The sequence below is a fragment of the Cetorhinus maximus genome, chromosome 13 (assembly GCF_964194155.1).
Source record: "Cetorhinus maximus chromosome 13, sCetMax3.hap1.1, whole genome shotgun sequence".
NCBI classification, from domain to species: Eukaryota; Metazoa; Chordata; class Chondrichthyes; order Lamniformes; family Cetorhinidae; genus Cetorhinus; species Cetorhinus maximus.
In genome coordinates, this window is record NC_135891.1 from 117,667,187 (window position 1) to 117,686,113 (window position 18,927).

Below are 18,927 nucleotides of genomic sequence, written 5' to 3' on the forward strand. Positions count from 1 at the left end.
CAAGACACTCAACCTCACTGTTAACCACCTGGCCAATCTTTGTGTCATTCGCAAACTTACTAATCTTACCCCCCCCCATAGTCATCCATGTCGTTTATATAAATGACGAATAACAGGGGACCCAGTACAGATCCCTGTGGTACACCACTGGACGCTGGCTTCCAGTCACTAAAGCAACCTTCTGTCATCACCCCCTGTCTCCGACAACTAAGCCAATTTTGAATCCACCTTATCAAATTACCCTGTATCCCATGTGCATTTGCCTTCTTTATAAGTATCCCATGTGTGACCTTGTCAAAGGCTTTGCTGAAATCCATATAAACTACATCAACTACACTACCCTCATCTACACACCTGGTCACCTCAAAAAAATTCAATCAAATTTGTTAGGCATGACCTCCCTCTGACAAAGCCATGCTGACTATCCCTGATCAAACCTTGCCTCTCCAAGTGAAGATTGATTCTCTCCTTCAGAATTTTCTCCAATAGTTTCCCTATCACTGACATGAGACACACTGGCCTGTAGCTCTCTGGCTTATCTCTACAGCCCTTCTTAAATAGCGGAACCACATTAGCTATTCATCCCCTTCTCTGTTCACTGGGTGAATAGGATGCACCTGGAGGTAATGTGGGCAAATGTTTTGCAAAGCTGAGCTCAGTGATTCTGGAGATTGCCAACACTTGGGGGGTTGGTGGGGGTGGGATTAAATCATGTTGAACTTCAAAAAGACCTCCCACAGCCTCTCCAACAGACTAGACCAGAGCAGACCCCTCCCTTACCCTGCCTCCTGCCCATAATGGTGCAGGCCTGACTGTTCCTTCGTGGGTCACCTTGTGATGACAGCATCACTGAAAACGTTGCAAAGACAGGTTGAAATTCAACACCATTTGCTGCACGATCATGTTGGATATTTCCTCCTTCTTGTGATGTAATTCCCTGCTACCAGATGGATCAAAACCCTCCAGCTGAGAGTTGCCAACACTCCACAACTGATTGGATTTGAGGATCAAAAGGAGAATGGGATTTAAATTCCAATCCCCTAAAAAGCAGACCAGCAACTGGCCAGAGCACTGACTTGCTCACAGAGCTATCAGTGTTAACTCCACACGCTCAGCTGACCAAGCCAACTTACAAGGGTGTCACACAAACTAGAAAGTCCTGGGTTTCACTTTGGGTTGGTCCTGAATCAACCCAAGTGGGAGGTAAAAGTTGATCCATGAATTAGGGAGGAAGGAAAGTCAACCTTTCTGCTGCTCCTGGTCACAATCTGATAATTCAAACCTAGGAAGAGGTGCATATGGCGAGCGGGGGAAAGAAGCCTGCCAGGACTGACCATATATCCCCAGCACAAGTAGTGCCAGAGGAGGGAAAGGGGATCAGAGGAAAGGAGTGAGAAGCCACTATATAAAAGAAATGGACCAAGTAGCGAATGATTGTTGTTTCATTACTCACCAGTAACGTGTGAAGCTGGGCAGCGTGGTTAGAAAACAACCTGGGAGACTGCTGACACAGCTGACAGACCTGAGAAATCTGTCAAGATAAAAAACGTAAGTGAAATTGATCCTAATCTACATTCAGGTGCACCACTAAAATTGGCTGAATACCAGCAGCTTGGGGTATTACAGAGAATCTACAGCATTAGAAACAGTCCATTCTGCCCAAATGTTCTATGCTTCACATGGGCCTTCTCCCACCCTACTTCATCTCATCCTTTCTGCATGTCCTTTTATTTCTTTCTCCTTTATGTTTATCTAACCGCCCCTTAAATGCACTTACATCAATTATCTCAGCTATTCCCTGTGGTTGCAGGTTCCAAATTCTAACCACTGTCTTGATAGGAAGAAGTTTCTCCTGTTTAAGGCCACTAAAGAAGTTGATCGGATAAGCAGTGTGATACTTGAAGTGAAAAAATCTTTTAATGACTTGTGTAACTGTTTTAAAATTGTAACATAGGGATTATTGAAACATTTCTTTGTTTTTTTTCCACAACAGGGCAGTGTATATTCAGAATTCAAATATGTATTGGTACAAATGTAGAATAGAAGTAAAGGTGAAATTTGTAATTCCTTTTTGAGTGCAGCCCAGCATGTTTCCATCCTTGTTATTAAAGCAATTAATTAATAAACCATTTCTTTCCCAAAGCGGAAACAAGTTTCAAGTGTTAACATTAAAATATATTATATCTAAACTAAACTTCCCTTGGATTTGTAATACCGTGGTCTAACAAAAATGCTTTCTGGAGGACAGATTTCAAGATTATTACCTTGTGAAGGTGTGTTTCTTATTTTGGACTCCCCACCAACACTCTATCTATCCTATCAACTTCTTTAATGGTCTTGAACACCAGTTAAATCATCCCTTAATCTATGCAAGGGAATAATCAGCTTCGCCAATGCAACCTGTCCTCCATTATGTCATCTTGTATAGTGTGTACCTCACCTGTCAAATAAAGGTCATCAGCCACCACTAGAAACTGATGCACTTTGTGATGTGTTGCTACAGGGAGTGAGAGGGCACACATTCCTGTCTCTAATTACCTCATGGCAAGTTACAGACTCAACTCTGCCACTGTGTATTATTGTTAAATGCAGGCTGGGCACGGCTCCACAGAAAGGGAGTGGGGTGCATTCAAATGTTCACCTTAGCTCCTGAGCCAGCACTTGCTCACTAGTGGTTGCTTAGGGAGTAACTCACGGGGAGCCAGCACTTTCGGTGAATTTAAATTATGTGGCGCAGGAAAATTACAAAGCTGGCGGGGTGAGGTGAAAGGGCAAAATTTTAAAATGTGCTCAAAGAAACAAGAGATTGGGCGAACAAAAATAAAGCAAGGAAGAAAAGTGACATGGCTTCTTGTGCACCCCGATTTAAATCTTTCCACCACCGGCAGATGAGTCTTCTGCTGCTTTGGCCCTAAACTTTGCCTTTAAGTAAATCCTTAACACCTACCTCTTCGACTAAGCTTTTGGTCATTTCTCCTAATATCTCATGTGGCGTGGCACCAAATTCTGTTTTGAGAATCCCTCCCGCAAAATGCCTTGTGACATCCTAGTGCATTAAAGGTACTATACAAATCAAATTTTTTGCTATTATGGCAGGCAGCAGACTGGGTAGGATGTTGAACTCACATCCCAGAAGTTAAAGTCCAAACTGTGCTCAACACACCACCAGACACAGCCCAGGTTGTGACACAGTATACAAACCTCTTGGAGAGCTGTGGCTTTGTGGCCCGTTACAAGTCGACACATGATGATATGCTCTAGTAACATGACTTGAAATGAGGAGAGGATTGGGCTGCAGTCCAGCACTGTACAGATGAGAGAGAATTATGTTTTACCTTTTTATAATACATCAAACCCAGCTTATAAAGTAAAGCTTTATAACCAAACCACAGATTATCAAGGGCTTCAAGTGATCTTTAGAGAATTTATGCTTAAACAGTAATTCTGAGCTGATCAACTGGGCACTTCATTTTTCAATAATGATTCAGTGGTTAAAGGTATTATAACCAAACCATATAGGCCAGAAGGTGGCACCCCAGTGTTATACAGTGACAGATCTGTACCCACCAGTATGGCACTCGTGTTACATAGGAACAGACCTGTACCCACCAGTACTGTACCCTAGTGTTGTGCAGTTCAAGTATTTTTTAAAATTCATTTATGGAATGTGGGCATCGTTGGCTAGGCCAGCATTTACTGCCCATTGGCAGTTGCCCTTGAGAAGAAGTTGCTGGTGAGCTGCCTTCTTGAACCGCTGCAGTCCATGTAGTGAGGAATGTCCATGCAGCGGACATCCCCAGAGTGCTGTTAGGGAGGGAGTTCCACTTTGACCCAGTGACAGTGAAGGAACAACGATATATTTCCAAGTCAGGATGGTGAGAGGTTTGGAGGGAAACTTCCAGCTGGTGGTGTTCCCATGTGCCTGCTGCCCTTGTCCTTCTAGATGGCAGTGATCGTGGGTTTGGAAGGTGCTGTCTGAGGAGCCTTGGTGAGTTCCTGCAGTGCATCTTGTAGATGGCACACACTGCTGCAACTGTGAGTTGTTGTTGGAGGGAGTGAAGGTTTGTGGATGGAGTGCCAATCAAGCAGGTTGCTTTGTTCTGGACGGTGTCAAGTTTCTTGAGTGTTGTTGAAGCTGCACTCATCCACGTAAGTGGACAGTATTCCATCACACTCCTGGCTGGTGCTTTGTAGATAGTGGACAGACTTTGGGTAGTCAGGAGGTGAGTTACTCACCGCAGGATCCCTAGCCTCTGACCTGCTCTTGTAGCCACAGTATTTATATGGCTAGTTAAGTTCAGTTTCTGATCAATGGCAACTGCCAGGATGTTGATAGTGGGGTATTCAGCAATGGCAATGCTATTGAATGCCATGGGGTGATGGTTAGATTCTCTCTTGTTGGAGATGGTCATTGCCTGACACTTGTGTGGTGCAAATGTTACTTGCCACTTGTCAGCCCAAGCCTGGATATTATCCAGGTCTTGCTGCATATGGACGCAGACTGCTTCATAATCTGAGGATTTGCGAATGGTGCTGAACATCGTGCAATCATCAGCGAACATCCCCACTTCTGACCTTATGATGGAAGGAAGGTCATTGATGAAGCAGCTGCAGATGGTTGGGCCAAGGACACTACCCTGAGGAACTCCTGCATTGATGTCCTGGAACTGAGATGATTGACCTCCAACAACCGCAACCATCTTCCTTTGTGCTAGGTATGACTCCAACCAGCGGAGATTTGATCTATAACAAAAACAGAATTACCTGGAAAAACTCAGCAGGTCTGGCAGCATCGGCGGAGAAGAAGAGAGTTGACGTTTCGAGTCCTCATGACCCTTCAGATGAGGACTCGAAACGTCAACTCTCTTCTTCTCCGCCGATGCTGCCAGACCTGCTGAATTTTTCCAGGTAATTCTGTTTTTGTTTTGGATTTCCAGCATCCGCAGTAGTTTTTTGTTTTTATCTCTGAGATTTGATCTATGCTTGGAAGACCGGAATCTACAATTCAAGCGCAGAGTGTAAAAGATCCATAAATTCAACCTTAACCAAAATTTGATTGCGAACACGTGACTGGACAATTCCACGTGACTTACTTTTTAATTTTTCTAACTGCATGAGTGCTTTATCTGTGTATTTCTGGGCTTTCTCTAGGTATCCAGCTTGCATGGAGTGCATTACTGTCACCTGCAACACAAGAACTTCGGCATCATTGAGATGTACTTCACCCTGATATTCAGCAGCTGAATCTTTAATCAGAACACTATACAACCTCACTGCAGAACAGAGCATGGATATCAAAGCATACAGTAATGCAAACTATCTGGAGTATGTCGATGCGACCAGAGAAATGTAATTTGTTAGCAAACTGGTGGGTGTAGTGGGGTGGGCAGTGGGTAGAAGTCCAAGATGTGGCCAGTTTTCTCAGCACCTTCCTCACCAAAACTGGTGAATCTAAACCAAAAATTAACTGGGAGAGTTGGAAGATATTTTTTCTATTTTAAAATGCAATATTTTGAAATGCTGGCATGAAAGTCCTGGAAGTAGAATCCAGGATTGCCACCTTTTAAAATGGAATGATATAAATAGTTGGGTGAGACAAAATTAAAAGGGTATTGCAAAAGAGCTGGAGGGAATGTGCAGCAAAGTGGATAGGCCATTCAGAGAGCTGACAGCGGTACAGTGGGCCAAATGACCTCCTTTTGTGACATAAAATTCTACGAATCTAAGAATGATGTGGCAACTTTTTTTTTCAACAAGATAATTGGAAAAAGTAAACTTTTCCTATCCCACTCAAATATCTTTCCCAATCCTGATTTCCTGTGATTAAATGAAGAAAAATGCAGTGCACTGTTGTGCCATATAGCCCAGGGAGTTTTCCAGCTTGAGCCTGGCTTTTGAACGGAGTTAGGTGATCACAGCTGGAGATTAGTTAAGGCACCATGATGGGACACTGTTACCAAAGGCAAAGATAAATTCAGCCAGTGACCTGGCACTTGATCTCCAATCCAGCTATTCCTTGCTAGAAAGTGTGCCTATGTGAAGGCTGGGCTGAATAGGATTAAGCTCAGCTGTGATGCCACCCTATTGAACCGTTTGCTTGCACTCACTGCTTAGTCTTGTAGAAAAATGGGTATGTGGCCAAAGTTACAGGAAGCAACTGTGCATTGCGAATCAGCACATCTAAGGGAAAAGGAGAGAAAGGTACATCTTTCCCACCCCCTCAATTCCACAGCTTTAAGTGCCAAAAGGAACTAAGATTTTGATGGGTGTTTGTTGGAATTTCTTTTAAGCGATACTGTTTCTAAAATTTGTTACAATTTGATTTTGAAATATATTTTTGACCACTGGGTGACGTAGTGAGTGAGCTATCCAAGAATCTATTCAATTCCTGTCTCATTATGTTTCTGAAACGGTGTGAGCGAGCCAGTGAATATCATTGGGTTATTCAAAAATAAACAGCAGGAAAGAAGTTCATCTTAAACTCTGGCCCTATCCTCAGTCACTGGACAACGATCAGGAACAGGATTCCGAGGTGAGCTTCTCCTTTACCTGGCTTGGGGCCGTTGAGAAATCGTTGAGTTTTGATTGGACTTGGAACCTGAGACCTGCTTGCTCAGAATAGCCAGCTGCTCTCTGAGCAATATGCTCACTAACTAGATGACCATAGTTTTTGTTTGCTCAAATAAGAAAGACCTACATTTATGTAATATAGAAAAAGAAAGTGCTGGAAATACTCTGCAGGTCTGGCAGTATTTGTGGAGAATGTGACCTTCTACCAGAACTGGGAAAAGTTAGAAATGTAAAAGTTTTTGAGAAAGTGAAAGGGGGCAGGGGTTGGGTGGGTGGGAAGAGAGGCTGGGAAGAAGAATAAAAGGGAAGTTCTGAGATAGGGTGATGGAAAGGAGAGATTAAACAACAAAAGGACTCATGGTGCAAGACCAAAGGGAGTGGTAATGGGAAAAGTAAAGACAAACAAAAGATATGCCTAGAGAAGGTACAAAAGGCAGGATCCTGAACAACTGTGGTCCAAAAGCAAAGTAAAGGAAAAGAGAGAGAGAAACAAGAGAAATAAAAACCCAAAACAAAAAAAAAACAAAATGGGGAGAGGTTATGATCCAAAATTGCAGAATTCACCAGAAATGTAATAGGTTTTGAGCAAGGTGAGAAATGAAACGTTTTCCCAGTTCTGATATTTACTTCTCAAACAGCATCATGTTCTCCTCTAAGTGTGTAACAACATGTATCACTAACTCCTCCACTTCCCAAAAAATGCACAGCGCTTCCTCACCAGATAAACCAGCACACACATATGCTCCTTAGGTAACCAGTGGAAGAGGTCTGCGGGATTAGTGGGCAGGATCTCATCATCATGTAGCGTAGAGATGGTTTGAATACATTGCTGCAGCTGCTTCAGGCAGGGCTTCACGCTTTTTACCTTCAAGAATAGCACAGATTATTCATTATTCACATGCTGTTTTCTTACTTTAAAATTGGGTTCTCAAAAAAGTACATTCACATTTTCTGAAGCTATTATTCAAAACAGGTGCACATTCAGACACATACTTACTGAAGCAATTAATCATGGGTTCCTCTGAGTCAGTAGGTTGTGGCTTCAAGTTCCAGTCTAGTGACAAGAGCTCATAATCTAGGTTGATGCTCCCAGTGCAGTACTGAGGGAGCCCTACATTGTCAAACAAACTATCTTTCGGAGATGTTAAATTGAGGACCTGACTGCCCTCTCAGGTGGAAGTAAAAGATCCCACATTGCTATTTGAAGAAAGGCAGTACTCAGACTAATATTTATCCAGGGGTGGGGGGAGAAAGAGAGGGCTCCTGTATTTCACAAGTGACTACACTTCAAAAACAACTTCATTGGCTGTGAAGAGCACTGAGATGTCCAGAGGTATTACAGTATCTTTACTGTGCAGGAGGCCATTTAGCCCATCAAGTCTGCAGTGGCTCTCTGAAAGAGCATTTCACCTAGTTCCTGCCTTATCTCCGTAACCTTGCACATTCTCTCTTTTCAGGTAGCAATCCAATTCCATTTTGAATACCTCGATCAAACCTGCTCCCACCACCCTTTCAGGAAGTTTGTTCCAGACTCCAACCATCCTCTGGGTGAAAAATAAATCCTCACTTCACATTTACTCCTTTTGCCAATTATTTTGAATCTGTGCCCTCTAGTTCTTGATGTTCTCTTGAATCGGCACAGTTTCTCACTATTTACCGATCCATACCGCTCAGGATCCTGAATACCCCAAAGAAGTCTTCTCTCAGCCTTCTTTTCTCCAAGGAAAACAGTCCCAACCTCTTCAATCTATCCTCATAGCTACAATTCTTTATCCCTGGGATCATTCTTGCGAATCTCCTCTGTACTCTCTCCAGTGCCTTCACATCGGGAAAGTTATTCTCTAAGTGCAAGACTTATTTTCTTTAGCTCCTGTGTAGGTCATACACTTTTGATTCACACTGAAGTGTCAACAGTTAAGCTATAAATTGCCATGTCAACACAAACTTTTATGCTAAGGTTCATCCACAAGCGAGGCAAATAATTTTCTGTGGTTGCTTATTGCTCAGCTCCTGACCTCTTCACAGTTTCCAGGAATATTTAATGCAAGGCTGCTGTGCTGAGGCAGCAAACTGTGCTAAACACACACTTAGAATACCCAAGGGCCAGGACATAGCAGACTGCTCCCGAGACCAGGACACATCATTCATCAGAGAACTTCATAACACAGGCACAGGTCGCTTAGCCTCAACTGTGCACAGTATTTTTCTCCACCTGAGTTGTTTAGCCTAATCCTACTCTCTCTTGCTCACTCTCCATATCATTTCATATTTCCCTTTTTCAAGCAACTATCTAATTCCCTTTCAATTGTACCGGTGGACTCTGCTTCAATAATGTTTTGTGGCAGAAAATTTACTATACTTACTTTTGCTGGAAAAGAGAGACATTTTTTGTCGAAACTTTTTGTCTTGCATTCATTAGGATAATTCACAAGAATATCAAATGTAAAGGAAACAACAATTTATACTGTATGAAAAGAGAGTTGGTTGGCAAATGGACTCTGATTGGTAGAGGCATTGCCACGGGGAATGCACCAGTTGATGGTGACTGACAGTTAACTGCCAAGCATTGTTTGAAATGTAAACCAGGCAGCTTGACTCTGATTGGTCAAGGTATTGCCCTGAGGATTGCACCAGCGAATGGCTGTCACTTAATTTGTTTAGCTGAAACTGGCGCAACGTGTGTACATGTTCTTTTTGTCTGCAAAGAACAGGACCGTGTGTTAATATATGTACCTTCTGGTACATGCAAATGTGCCAACCTGCGAGAATGACTGACATACTTAAATTGGTTGTCAGCGCAATTCTTAGCACACGGAGGATTATTTAGCAAACTTTGTCCAATCGCAGAATCACATCAAATGTTGGACACTGTTTTGAGTTTTGCAAGCACAGCCTGGTTGGGTATGGTCAGTACCTTGAACAGCTGAAGGGGCATGCTGTTTGATACAATCCGCCAGTCTTTGGGACATACATACATACATACGGCCTACATACATGGCATCACATTGGCACCGAAATTCATATCCCACATAACTCATTTGTGTGACAGGCAGAACATCTTTTTGGCTTGATGGCAGCATCCTGTTTGTGGCGAATACCACTCGTGTTGCTACTGCATAGTAGTGCTAAGAATTGTTTCAGCAATACTCAAGTTCTGTACTACTAAACGGCTATTCTTATTATCCTCTGTATAAAGATTTTTTTCTTTACCTCCATTTTAATTCCCTTTACAATGAGTTGTGCCCGCTTGCTGCTGTCCTACTGATTGGTGCGAACAATAAGTTATTATTTAGCCCGTCATCATCCTTCTCAATCTTGAAAACCTGCTTTAGGCCATCTCTGAACCTTTTCAGTTCCCATGAAAAACTCACGTAGAATTTACAGCACAGAAACAGGCCATTCAGCCTGTTTCTCTAACCGTACTGCATCTTACCTCATGAGCATACCCTTCTATCCCTTTCTCCTCTTAAAAGCATCAATGCTATTCTCCTCAGCTACCTCTTCTGGTACAGTACCGAGTTCGAAATTATCACTCTCTGGGTACTGAAGTTTGTTCTGAATTCCCTACTGGATTTATTAGTGCCTTTCTTATAGTTATGACACTAGTTCTGTACTCCCCTAAAAGTGGAAACACGTTCTCTACATATGCCATAGCAAGCGCCTTCATAATTTTAAAGACCTCTATTAGATCACTTCAGCCTTCTCTTTTATAGAGAAAGGAGCCCCAGCCTGATCAGCCTTTCTTCTGATCCAGCCAGAAGCACTTCACAAATCACCCAAGTCTACTTTAGCATTGCCACCAGCTGCACAACTTGCATAACGGAAGCCAGCAACACTAGCACTGTACCCAGTATATTGTAATTGCAGACTTAGCATTCAGGCCAGAACCAACACTCTCATGTCCTTTTGGAATGATGAGAATGGATCAGATTTTATTCCAGGCCCTGTGACCCTCTTTTTCTAAACTATTTCTCTCATTGGCCTATTTATACAGCTATGGTACTGTATTTCCCCACTCCACTTCTGCTGCTGCCTCCACCTTTGTGCTGGAAATTTTTAGAGGAATTCTCTTTGCTCACCTGCCCTGCGTCCAGGTAGTGTGTGACCTGTAGCACCAGGAAGAAGACACGTAGTGACTCCTTCTGTATGGGGTTACCCTGCCAGTTCTCCACAATCTGGCCACACAGAGTCAGGAGAGGGTGAACTTCCTGCAGCTTCCGCTCCATCAACAGCAGCTGGAGACCAACAGGGAGAACACACCAACATTAAAAATCACAACTACAACCTAAAGCAGCATTTAAACAATCACCATCAATCAATTATCATTGGCGCTCCTGTGACTGCCCTCCAAACCTTCTCTATAAAGCAGGGACACAAACCCAAATGTTGTGTCTGGGAGCGTCTATGGTTGCTTTCCAATGACTCTGCCCCTTCCAGGATATGGAGGCTAAAATAGGATTAGCTCGTGCCTCTTTGGAAAGTATTTCCTCCTTCCAGAGGCCCCCTCCCCTCCTCATCGAGCTTATCCAGCTCCAAGATTTTGGTACCTACTAGGGGTGGTCAGGTTACTTAACTGCTGCCTGGTACTGATTATCGTAGGTATCACTGTCTACCGGCATTATAATAGCAGATTCTAACACCAGGGCTGTCTCCATATAAACAATGCTGCAAAATACCCCAGAGGGTTTTAAAAAGTGATCCTTTTTTCAGAGGGCAGGGGGATAAAAGATAGATTTGAAGTGTCTGAAGTATGTAAGCTCAGTTTGGTTGGCGGCAGAATTCTTGCTTGAGTCAGGAAATCGTGGGCTGAAGTCCCGCTCAGAATTGGATAGCATACATATTAGCTGGCACTTCAGTGCCATCTATTATAAATTTTACATTTTTCAAAAAAGCACTTTTCTCCTTTGTCAAGTTTCTCCACTCAATTTTTTACTCTGCAGTGGTTAAATTTCACAATCCCCTGTGAACTCCACTATCTCACCCCAGTGGCTAGTATTCATGCATAAGCCTGGACTGTGACTGTCAGCAGAGTATACACTGGGACATGGGCGTAGGGTAGCAGAGTCAAATTGGATCTGGGTCCTGGTTATTCACACACGTTCTTCAGGATAGCAATCAGGAGCTGTATAATTTCCGTTATCCCAACCTATTTGGACAAACTGTCGCACATCCTGTGCCAACCCAAATGAGGCTGGCTAAATAACCACAAACTGGGAGATTGAAAACGGGGAAGGAGCATTCTTGTTCTGTATGGCACGGCTACTCATTGGTGAAATTCAAATTCTCTATATTTCATAATCCACCTGGTTGCTGGGGTGGGCCACTGTTTCTTGGTACTTCTTTTTATCACTGAAAACAATTATCCAATGGCAAGAGCTGGATTTCTGCAGCTCTCCCTTCCAATCCACATTAAGAGAACACCTGAGAGTATGTTACATTATTCCACACACAGGATTCTTTAATGTTCCCTGTATCAATTTGAAGATTTCTATAGTGATGGATTCGCTAGCTGCAGATTAGAGAGTAAACTCTGCACAAAAGGTTGGATGCTAATTTAACTAAATGAAAAAATACTTACCATGCCTTTGCTTAAGAGGAAGAGTGCTCTGAAAGAGAAGAGACAAGTTTATATTTACAATGTGAATTTAAGTTAATAATGTACACATGAAACTATAACCCATTTTAGGTAAATGACAAGGACAAATTTAAGAAAGTCAGAAAGTTAAATTAGCTTTTGCCTCTCCAGAATCCCATTCCAGAGGCTTGACCACAGCTAACACCTCAGTGCAGTACTGAGGGAGCACTGCAGTGAGGGCCAGCTTTTGGACGAGATGTAAACTCATGGTCCGTGACCCTCTCGTGGGCATAAAAAAATCTCACAGGGCTTTTTTGGAAGGGCAGGGGAATTCTCACCTGTATTCTGGGCCTCAACCAGCAACATTAAAAAGCAAGTTATCTAGTCATTATCACAATGCTATTATGGGCCATAGCAGAATGCAAATTGGCTGCTATATTTCCTACATTATAACATTAACTATACTTCAAAAGAAATTCATTGGCTATAAAGCATTATGGGATGTTCCCAGGGCCACGAAAGACACTTTGGAAATACAAATCTTTCTTTATGATAAAAAAAATTCACCCATCTCTTATAAAATCAGGTGGAATTGTAAAGGCACACCAGGCTATTAATAGTTTAAAAATTAACACTCAAATGCTTTCTTTTATCCCAGGTGACATATGTATAGCACTGAGGGAGTGCTGCATTGTTGAAGATGGGTGTTCTAGGTCACCGGGCTTTTTTCAAACATAGGAACAAATTTTTCCCATTGTCCTGGGACAACATACCTCTCTCAAACACCCAAAAAAAAGGTGTAGTGCTGGACCAAGTTCCAGAAATAGAGAGAGGTGAGGCTAAGGAGTGATTTGCATACAACACTGAGAATTTAAAATCTGAGGCATTAACAAAGTAGCTTCGCGTTGTGTCTTCACCAAAGGTCCCACACCTCCTAGAAGAAATTAAAGGATTGTGATCGGGGCAAGTTAATATTTCCCTCCCTGTCCTGGACTACTGAGGCCCTTTCTAACACTCCAGTTGCTGCCAAATCAGCAAACTCAACACAGGCCAGAAAACAAGCCCAGGACTTTCCAGCCTTTACCAGCAGAGAGATAAAACCTTTAACAACAGCAGAATGCCTAATCTTAGAATGCGGAAGAGAGATCCTCATGTTGTCGCTAGCGCAAATGAAAGATAAAGAATTTCCTGTGTCTTTCTAGAAGCTTACATTTAAGACTGAAGGGCAAATTGAAGAAGGTAACAATTATACATTTGAGGCAGATATTCCGACACAGAAATCTGGAAAATTGGGGCTTTGGCTTATTTCGTTCGTCTGTGGGAACAGCAGGGAGGTAGCTCTCAATCCCTGAGACTTTGCCATTACCTTGTATATTCTGATCCCACTACTCTTGCGTACTCGGCTCCAACTCCTAGGAGGTCACATGCTGAAACCAAATCTTTTTCTAACGTGTGTAGTTGCTGGTAGGAAGGGAAACAAAGTGAGAAATAAAGGTTTTCTTTAAATTCTTATTACAGCCATCTTAATATGTGGAAAAGTAATGTGTATAATTGAGATCAGCCTTCATCTGAAGGACATCAATAGCCATCGTAATCAACACATCGAATGCTGTAGGCTTGGTTATGGGTCTACGAGGCACTAGACAGATTGACCTCCTGGCAGCCTCGTTTCTTTTCAATTTGCATGTCCCCACCCTGCCACCATTTGCAGATGACATCTGGTGCTAGGGTAAGACTGCAAGGGTGCCAAGTTACGTCTGGTACCTCACGCCACTGATCTATCGGCTGTGTGGCATCTCAGCCACACTACAAACAGTCCATTAGAAGATCATGAGAGTTATCAAGAGTGGGAGCCTTGGATGACTTTCCCTCACCACTTCACGAAATACAAAGGTCAAATGTGGCACCCCTATAATCTGAAACATGTTCCATGAGACTGAGTGTCAATGTATCAGCAATTGCATTCTCAAGGTCCAATAACAATCAACTTGTTGACCGGCAATTACATTAAGACAATTTCATTGTTAAAACAGGTGATGGGAATTAGCTCATCCATAAACGGGTACAGTTGTAACACTCTAGTGGGGAAAGGAACTGGGAGACTGTCACTCTGTTGAGCTGGTTGAAGGATAAAACCTGCTTGAGGTAAAAGACCAGCTTTGGACTCATTCTTCCCTTATATATAACTTTTGGAGTTAACACTGAGGCAGGCATTTACAGAATTTGCTCCTTCAATACAAATAGTGGCCTATTTCTGGATCTTTGCAATTATGACTCTGTTGCTGAGATGAAAATAATTTGTCCATTGATTTATTGCTGTCCCCCTTTTAAAATGAAGAAGCACCTTATGACCAGTCAGTTTAATCTCTCTCTCTCCCACCTTTGCTAATCTTAGTGTACAAAGATCTGGCTTAAACTAGAGCTACAGCTTCTTCTTCAGCTTCCAAGGTGGAACCAGAAATGTTCAGTCTGCACTAAATTAGCTGATCTCAGCCAGGTAGCAATAATGACACTGGTTATAATCTTTTGGATGGGCCATTAAACTGAGACGCTACCTGCTCTCTCAGTTGGATGTCAAAGATCCCATAGCATTATTTCGAAGAACAGCAGGGCAGTTCTCCCAGGTATACTGGCCAATATTTATCCATCATGCAACATCAGTAAATGGGGGGTATGGTGGCAGTGGTTGTGATACTGGACTAGTAATTCAAAGGTCTGGAAATTGGAGTTCAAATTCCACAGCTGCTGAAAAAGTTAAATTCAATCAACTAAATCAATGTGGAATAAAAATCTAGTATCAGTCATGGTGATCTTGGAAACTACCAGATTGTCATGAAAATCCATCTGGTTCACCAATACCCTTTCGTAAGGAAATCTGTTGCCCTTACCTGATCTGGTTCATACATGACTCCAGACCACAACAATGTGGTTGACTTTTAATTGCCTTCTGAAATGACCTAGCAGGCTACTCGGTTGTATTCAACAAGATCGCCGCCTTTTTAAGGGCAATTAAGGATAGACAATAAACGCTAGCATTGTCGGTGATGCTCCCCCACTCCATGAATTAATCAATGAAAAAAAGTTATCTGATCATTATCACATTGCTATTTGTGAGAACCTGCAGTGTGGAAATTGGCTACCACATTTCCTGCATTACATCACTGGCTATACTTCAAAAGGTGCTTCACTGGTTCTAAGTGCTTCAGGACATCCTGAGGTCATGAAAAGCACTATATAAATGCAATTCTTTTCTCCCTTATTTAATGCTCAGTGCCCAGAGGTCAGAGAGTGGATAGCCAACCAACACTCATTGTCCAGGTTTTAAGAAAGAATGGGCGCCTGTAACTAAGTGCCACAAACATACATGCTATTTTCTGATTTCATTCCTTTCCTTCCTTGTGAAGAAACACCCAAGGTTTGGCTTTTGGTTTCACAGTTGAGCCACAAAGTGTAGCCACTCTTAACATTAACGATACAATGGAAAGGGAGGGTTGACAGCGGCTGTGAGTTGAACAGTACCCTATGAGAGTCAACACCTTGGGGAGGGGAGAGGAAAAAATGGAGAGGAAAGAATATATAAAGAGAGTTTGTGAAATTAGAGGCTGTGGGGCAGATAATTGCACATGCAAACTCATTAGTTTCCACTCGGAACATCACCAGGCAGCCCAGAGGTAATCTGAGTTGAACAGCTTGTGATTCAACATTTCATGTGCTCTAATGCTAAAAATGTTCTTTCACTCTATGCCAAGAAACTCCCATTAGCCATACAAAAACAAAAGGTACATACTGCAAGCTGAAAGAGCAGTCGACAATGCCAATAAGGCGTCTGCTGAGAGATCTGTATCGCCTTCCGTAAAAGTGGTTTTGCTGAATCAACCAGATTCTGAAAAAGCAACAAAACATCATTATTTCAAACTAACATAGAAAAAGGCAGCATCTAATCCCACAGAAACACAATTAAAAGTAGTTACGCAACCAGATGTGAAATTCATCCATTACAACACGCATGACGACTATAACAAAACTTCTCTGTGAAGCAGTAAGTTTGGAACTAGTTTTCTTTACTTCAGTTTTAGAGGTTTCTATTGCAGTCTTAACTCTAGCTGCCAACCTCTCTCAGTTACCACTGTTGTCTATTTTATCAATAGCTGTATAGCCAGAACCGTTTTTCTACACTCCAAATACATTGCCTACTTCCCTCTATTAAAATTTCTACTTGCTGCAACGTTTCCTGTTCTATCTTGTTCTTTCTCAGATTCTCCAACCTGTGAAACTACTGTCCCTTCCAGCTGTAGCCTTCACGTGACCACTACTTCTTTCTTCAACTCATCTTCTCTTCAGCCTTGGCAGTGTCATCCACTATTTGCTTTCACCCTTCACCTACTAGATATATTCACATGTAAAAAGTAGCTATTGCATTAGATTGCCCTGCGCCTGGGACCAAATTCTATCTGCAAAATAAAATAGTACAAGATGAGGATCAACATATTGTTCCACCCAAATCCTGTCAGATGGTGCCTAAGAATAGTTTCTCTGTTCTTCATTTCATTTCCATCAACTACTGCTCTGCTCCTTTCAGCATTATGCACCACTCTTAACTTTAGCACTGGCTCACCCTGCTAATTTTAAATCTCCCCTTTCTGTATTGAACTTGCTGGACTGTCATGAATTTAAATCCATTGCAGGAGAGATAAACTGGATAAAGGTAGGAGGGAAGAGTTTCCTTTCCATGGAGTTAGCACCATGTTAGAACAACAGGTTATAGGCATGCTGTCACCCTACAGCTTTCTTTTACCTTACTTAACTCCCTTTGCTAGAAATGATGGTCCAAAGAATTGGAAAAATAAGCCCTGAAGATAAGAAAATCTGTCCTCTGTAATTTAAAATTGATAGCAAGTGCCTGGACTGATATCAGGAGGAAAAGTTGCCAATTAAACATCACAGCATTGGAGAAGTGTAGATGCTGCCCCAAACGGTGATACCTAAACAGCTCCCTACTGCAAGAAATACACTGAAGTCATAAAAGGGAAGCAGGCCATGGGCCCAATTACCCTGTGACTATGTTTACCCTGCATGTGATCAAATAGCCTTAAGTCCCATTAACTCATCTTCTCCCCATACCCCTTCATTTAATTTTCTTTCATCCACCTACCCCAGCTAATCTTCAACGTCAACAGTTTCTGTCTCAACCAATGATCCTGAAGGTGAATTCAATAATTTCACAGCCCTCATCTAAGCCTCATTTCTTATTCTATCTATAGCCCCTAATTATAAGTCACCACTGAAAGCAGTCTGCTCTGTTATATACACAGTTCCATCCTTTCATAATTTTGAACATGTCTATCATTGTCCTGAAATCTGCGCCATTCTTGTGAAGGAAGAAACATTTTTTCAAGTCTTTCTTCATATTTTGTTGTGAAAGCTGAGTTCATAGTTCGTCTGTTTTAGAATATATCTTTTAATTTTAGGATATAACTTGCAGTTTTAAGAATTAAAGTCTAATTGCAGAAAATGGGATAAATGCAATTAAAGTGAGCTTGCAATCTATTATACTTAAGAAGCTACAGCCATGTTGACTTAAGGGGGTTAACAGCTAGAAAGGGAAGGTCATAAAACAGCAGGTGGGCTTACTTAGTTAAAGAGCTGGAGCTGTGAGATCCCCAACCTTGCAGTAATGGCATTCCAGAAAGATATTTTTGCTTTGGGAGTTTGTGTTAAATTAGTTTAAAAGCATTCAGTAAACCCTGAAAGGCCGTAAAACCCATTTACTTCATCAGATCAAAAAAAATTGTAAGTGAGGGACAATTGACTTAAAGATCGATTTGAGGTTACATTAAGCATGTTACATCGTCATGGAGAAGGGTGAAGCTTAGGGAGGTTCTCTGGTTTCAATTTATCTGGGTGTTTGCTGGGAGAGGTTTTTAGTTGCAGTTTAGACCTGATGTGGTTTGCAGTTTGCTGAGAGACGATAGCTAAAGTAAAATGACAGTTAGATAGGCTTGCACTGTAGGCACAGTAAGAAACTAACTTCATCGTTGACCACACTGAAGGCAGGTGAGGCTTAATCTCAATTTTGAGCTTTGAGAGAACAGAGCTGGAAGATTCTCTAGTTTGAAACTAGTGGAAGTATCTACAGTGGGCCCCACAATGTCTTATTGCAAAATAAAGTAACAAGCAGATTAGCTTGGAAGTATTGAAAAATAACCAGAACAAGGAACTGAGGCATCCACAGTCAAGAGAGGGCAAATGAAGTCTGAGAATAGCTGCAGTTGAAGAGAATTCTCCAGAAGACTGTGGCATACTTATGGGTGGTCCCGACAGAAGTAAATAACTAAGATTGATGTGTCTTATAAGAGAGTTCTTAGGGGAAGTAGGAAGTAAGCCTGAGTGCATAACATACAGTTATAAATGATATTGTTAATTAATCGTGCTTTTGTTTAAGTTTTCTATACAATAAAGTTTGTTTTGTTAAAAAAGTGGTGTAGTTCTATTGGTTAAAACAAGGTACTCTGATTTCTTTTTAAACGTTAATAGTCATTAACCAGATTGTACTATCTGTATTTCCTCAAACCAGGCAGCATCCTAATGAGTTTGCATTGTACCCTCTGTAGTCACAACATCCTTCCTATAGCGTGAAGCCCAATAACTGAGCTCTTCTTAAGGCTTTAGATAAGATCAATTACTTCTTGGCTTTTAAATTCTATGCCTCCTCTTGTAATAAAATCTAGAATTTAATTAGCTTTTTTAAATTTTATAAAAGTTCTAGCAACCAGAAGAGCTGC

At 41.9% G+C, this 18,927-nt stretch overlaps 1 protein-coding gene across 1 annotated transcript in view; it reads right to left on the reverse strand.

Moving 5' to 3' along the window:
- The window catches only part of mau2 (MAU2 sister chromatid cohesion factor), a 63,007-nt gene that overhangs the window by 32,308 nt on the left and 11,772 nt on the right, over positions 1–18,927 (reverse strand). Inside the window, exons 4-11 of the mRNA XM_078556121.1 lie at positions 15,933–16,028; positions 13,512–13,606; positions 12,149–12,176; positions 10,650–10,805; positions 7,289–7,435; positions 5,094–5,184; positions 3,202–3,305; positions 1,454–1,531 (exon numbers count right to left, since the gene is read on the reverse strand). Coding sequence (XP_078412247.1) covers positions 1,454–1,531; positions 3,202–3,305; positions 5,094–5,184; positions 7,289–7,435; positions 10,650–10,805; positions 12,149–12,176; positions 13,512–13,606; positions 15,933–16,028 — 795 coding nt within the window. The remainder of the gene's footprint in view (positions 1–1,453; positions 1,532–3,201; positions 3,306–5,093; positions 5,185–7,288; positions 7,436–10,649; positions 10,806–12,148; positions 12,177–13,511; positions 13,607–15,932; positions 16,029–18,927) is intronic.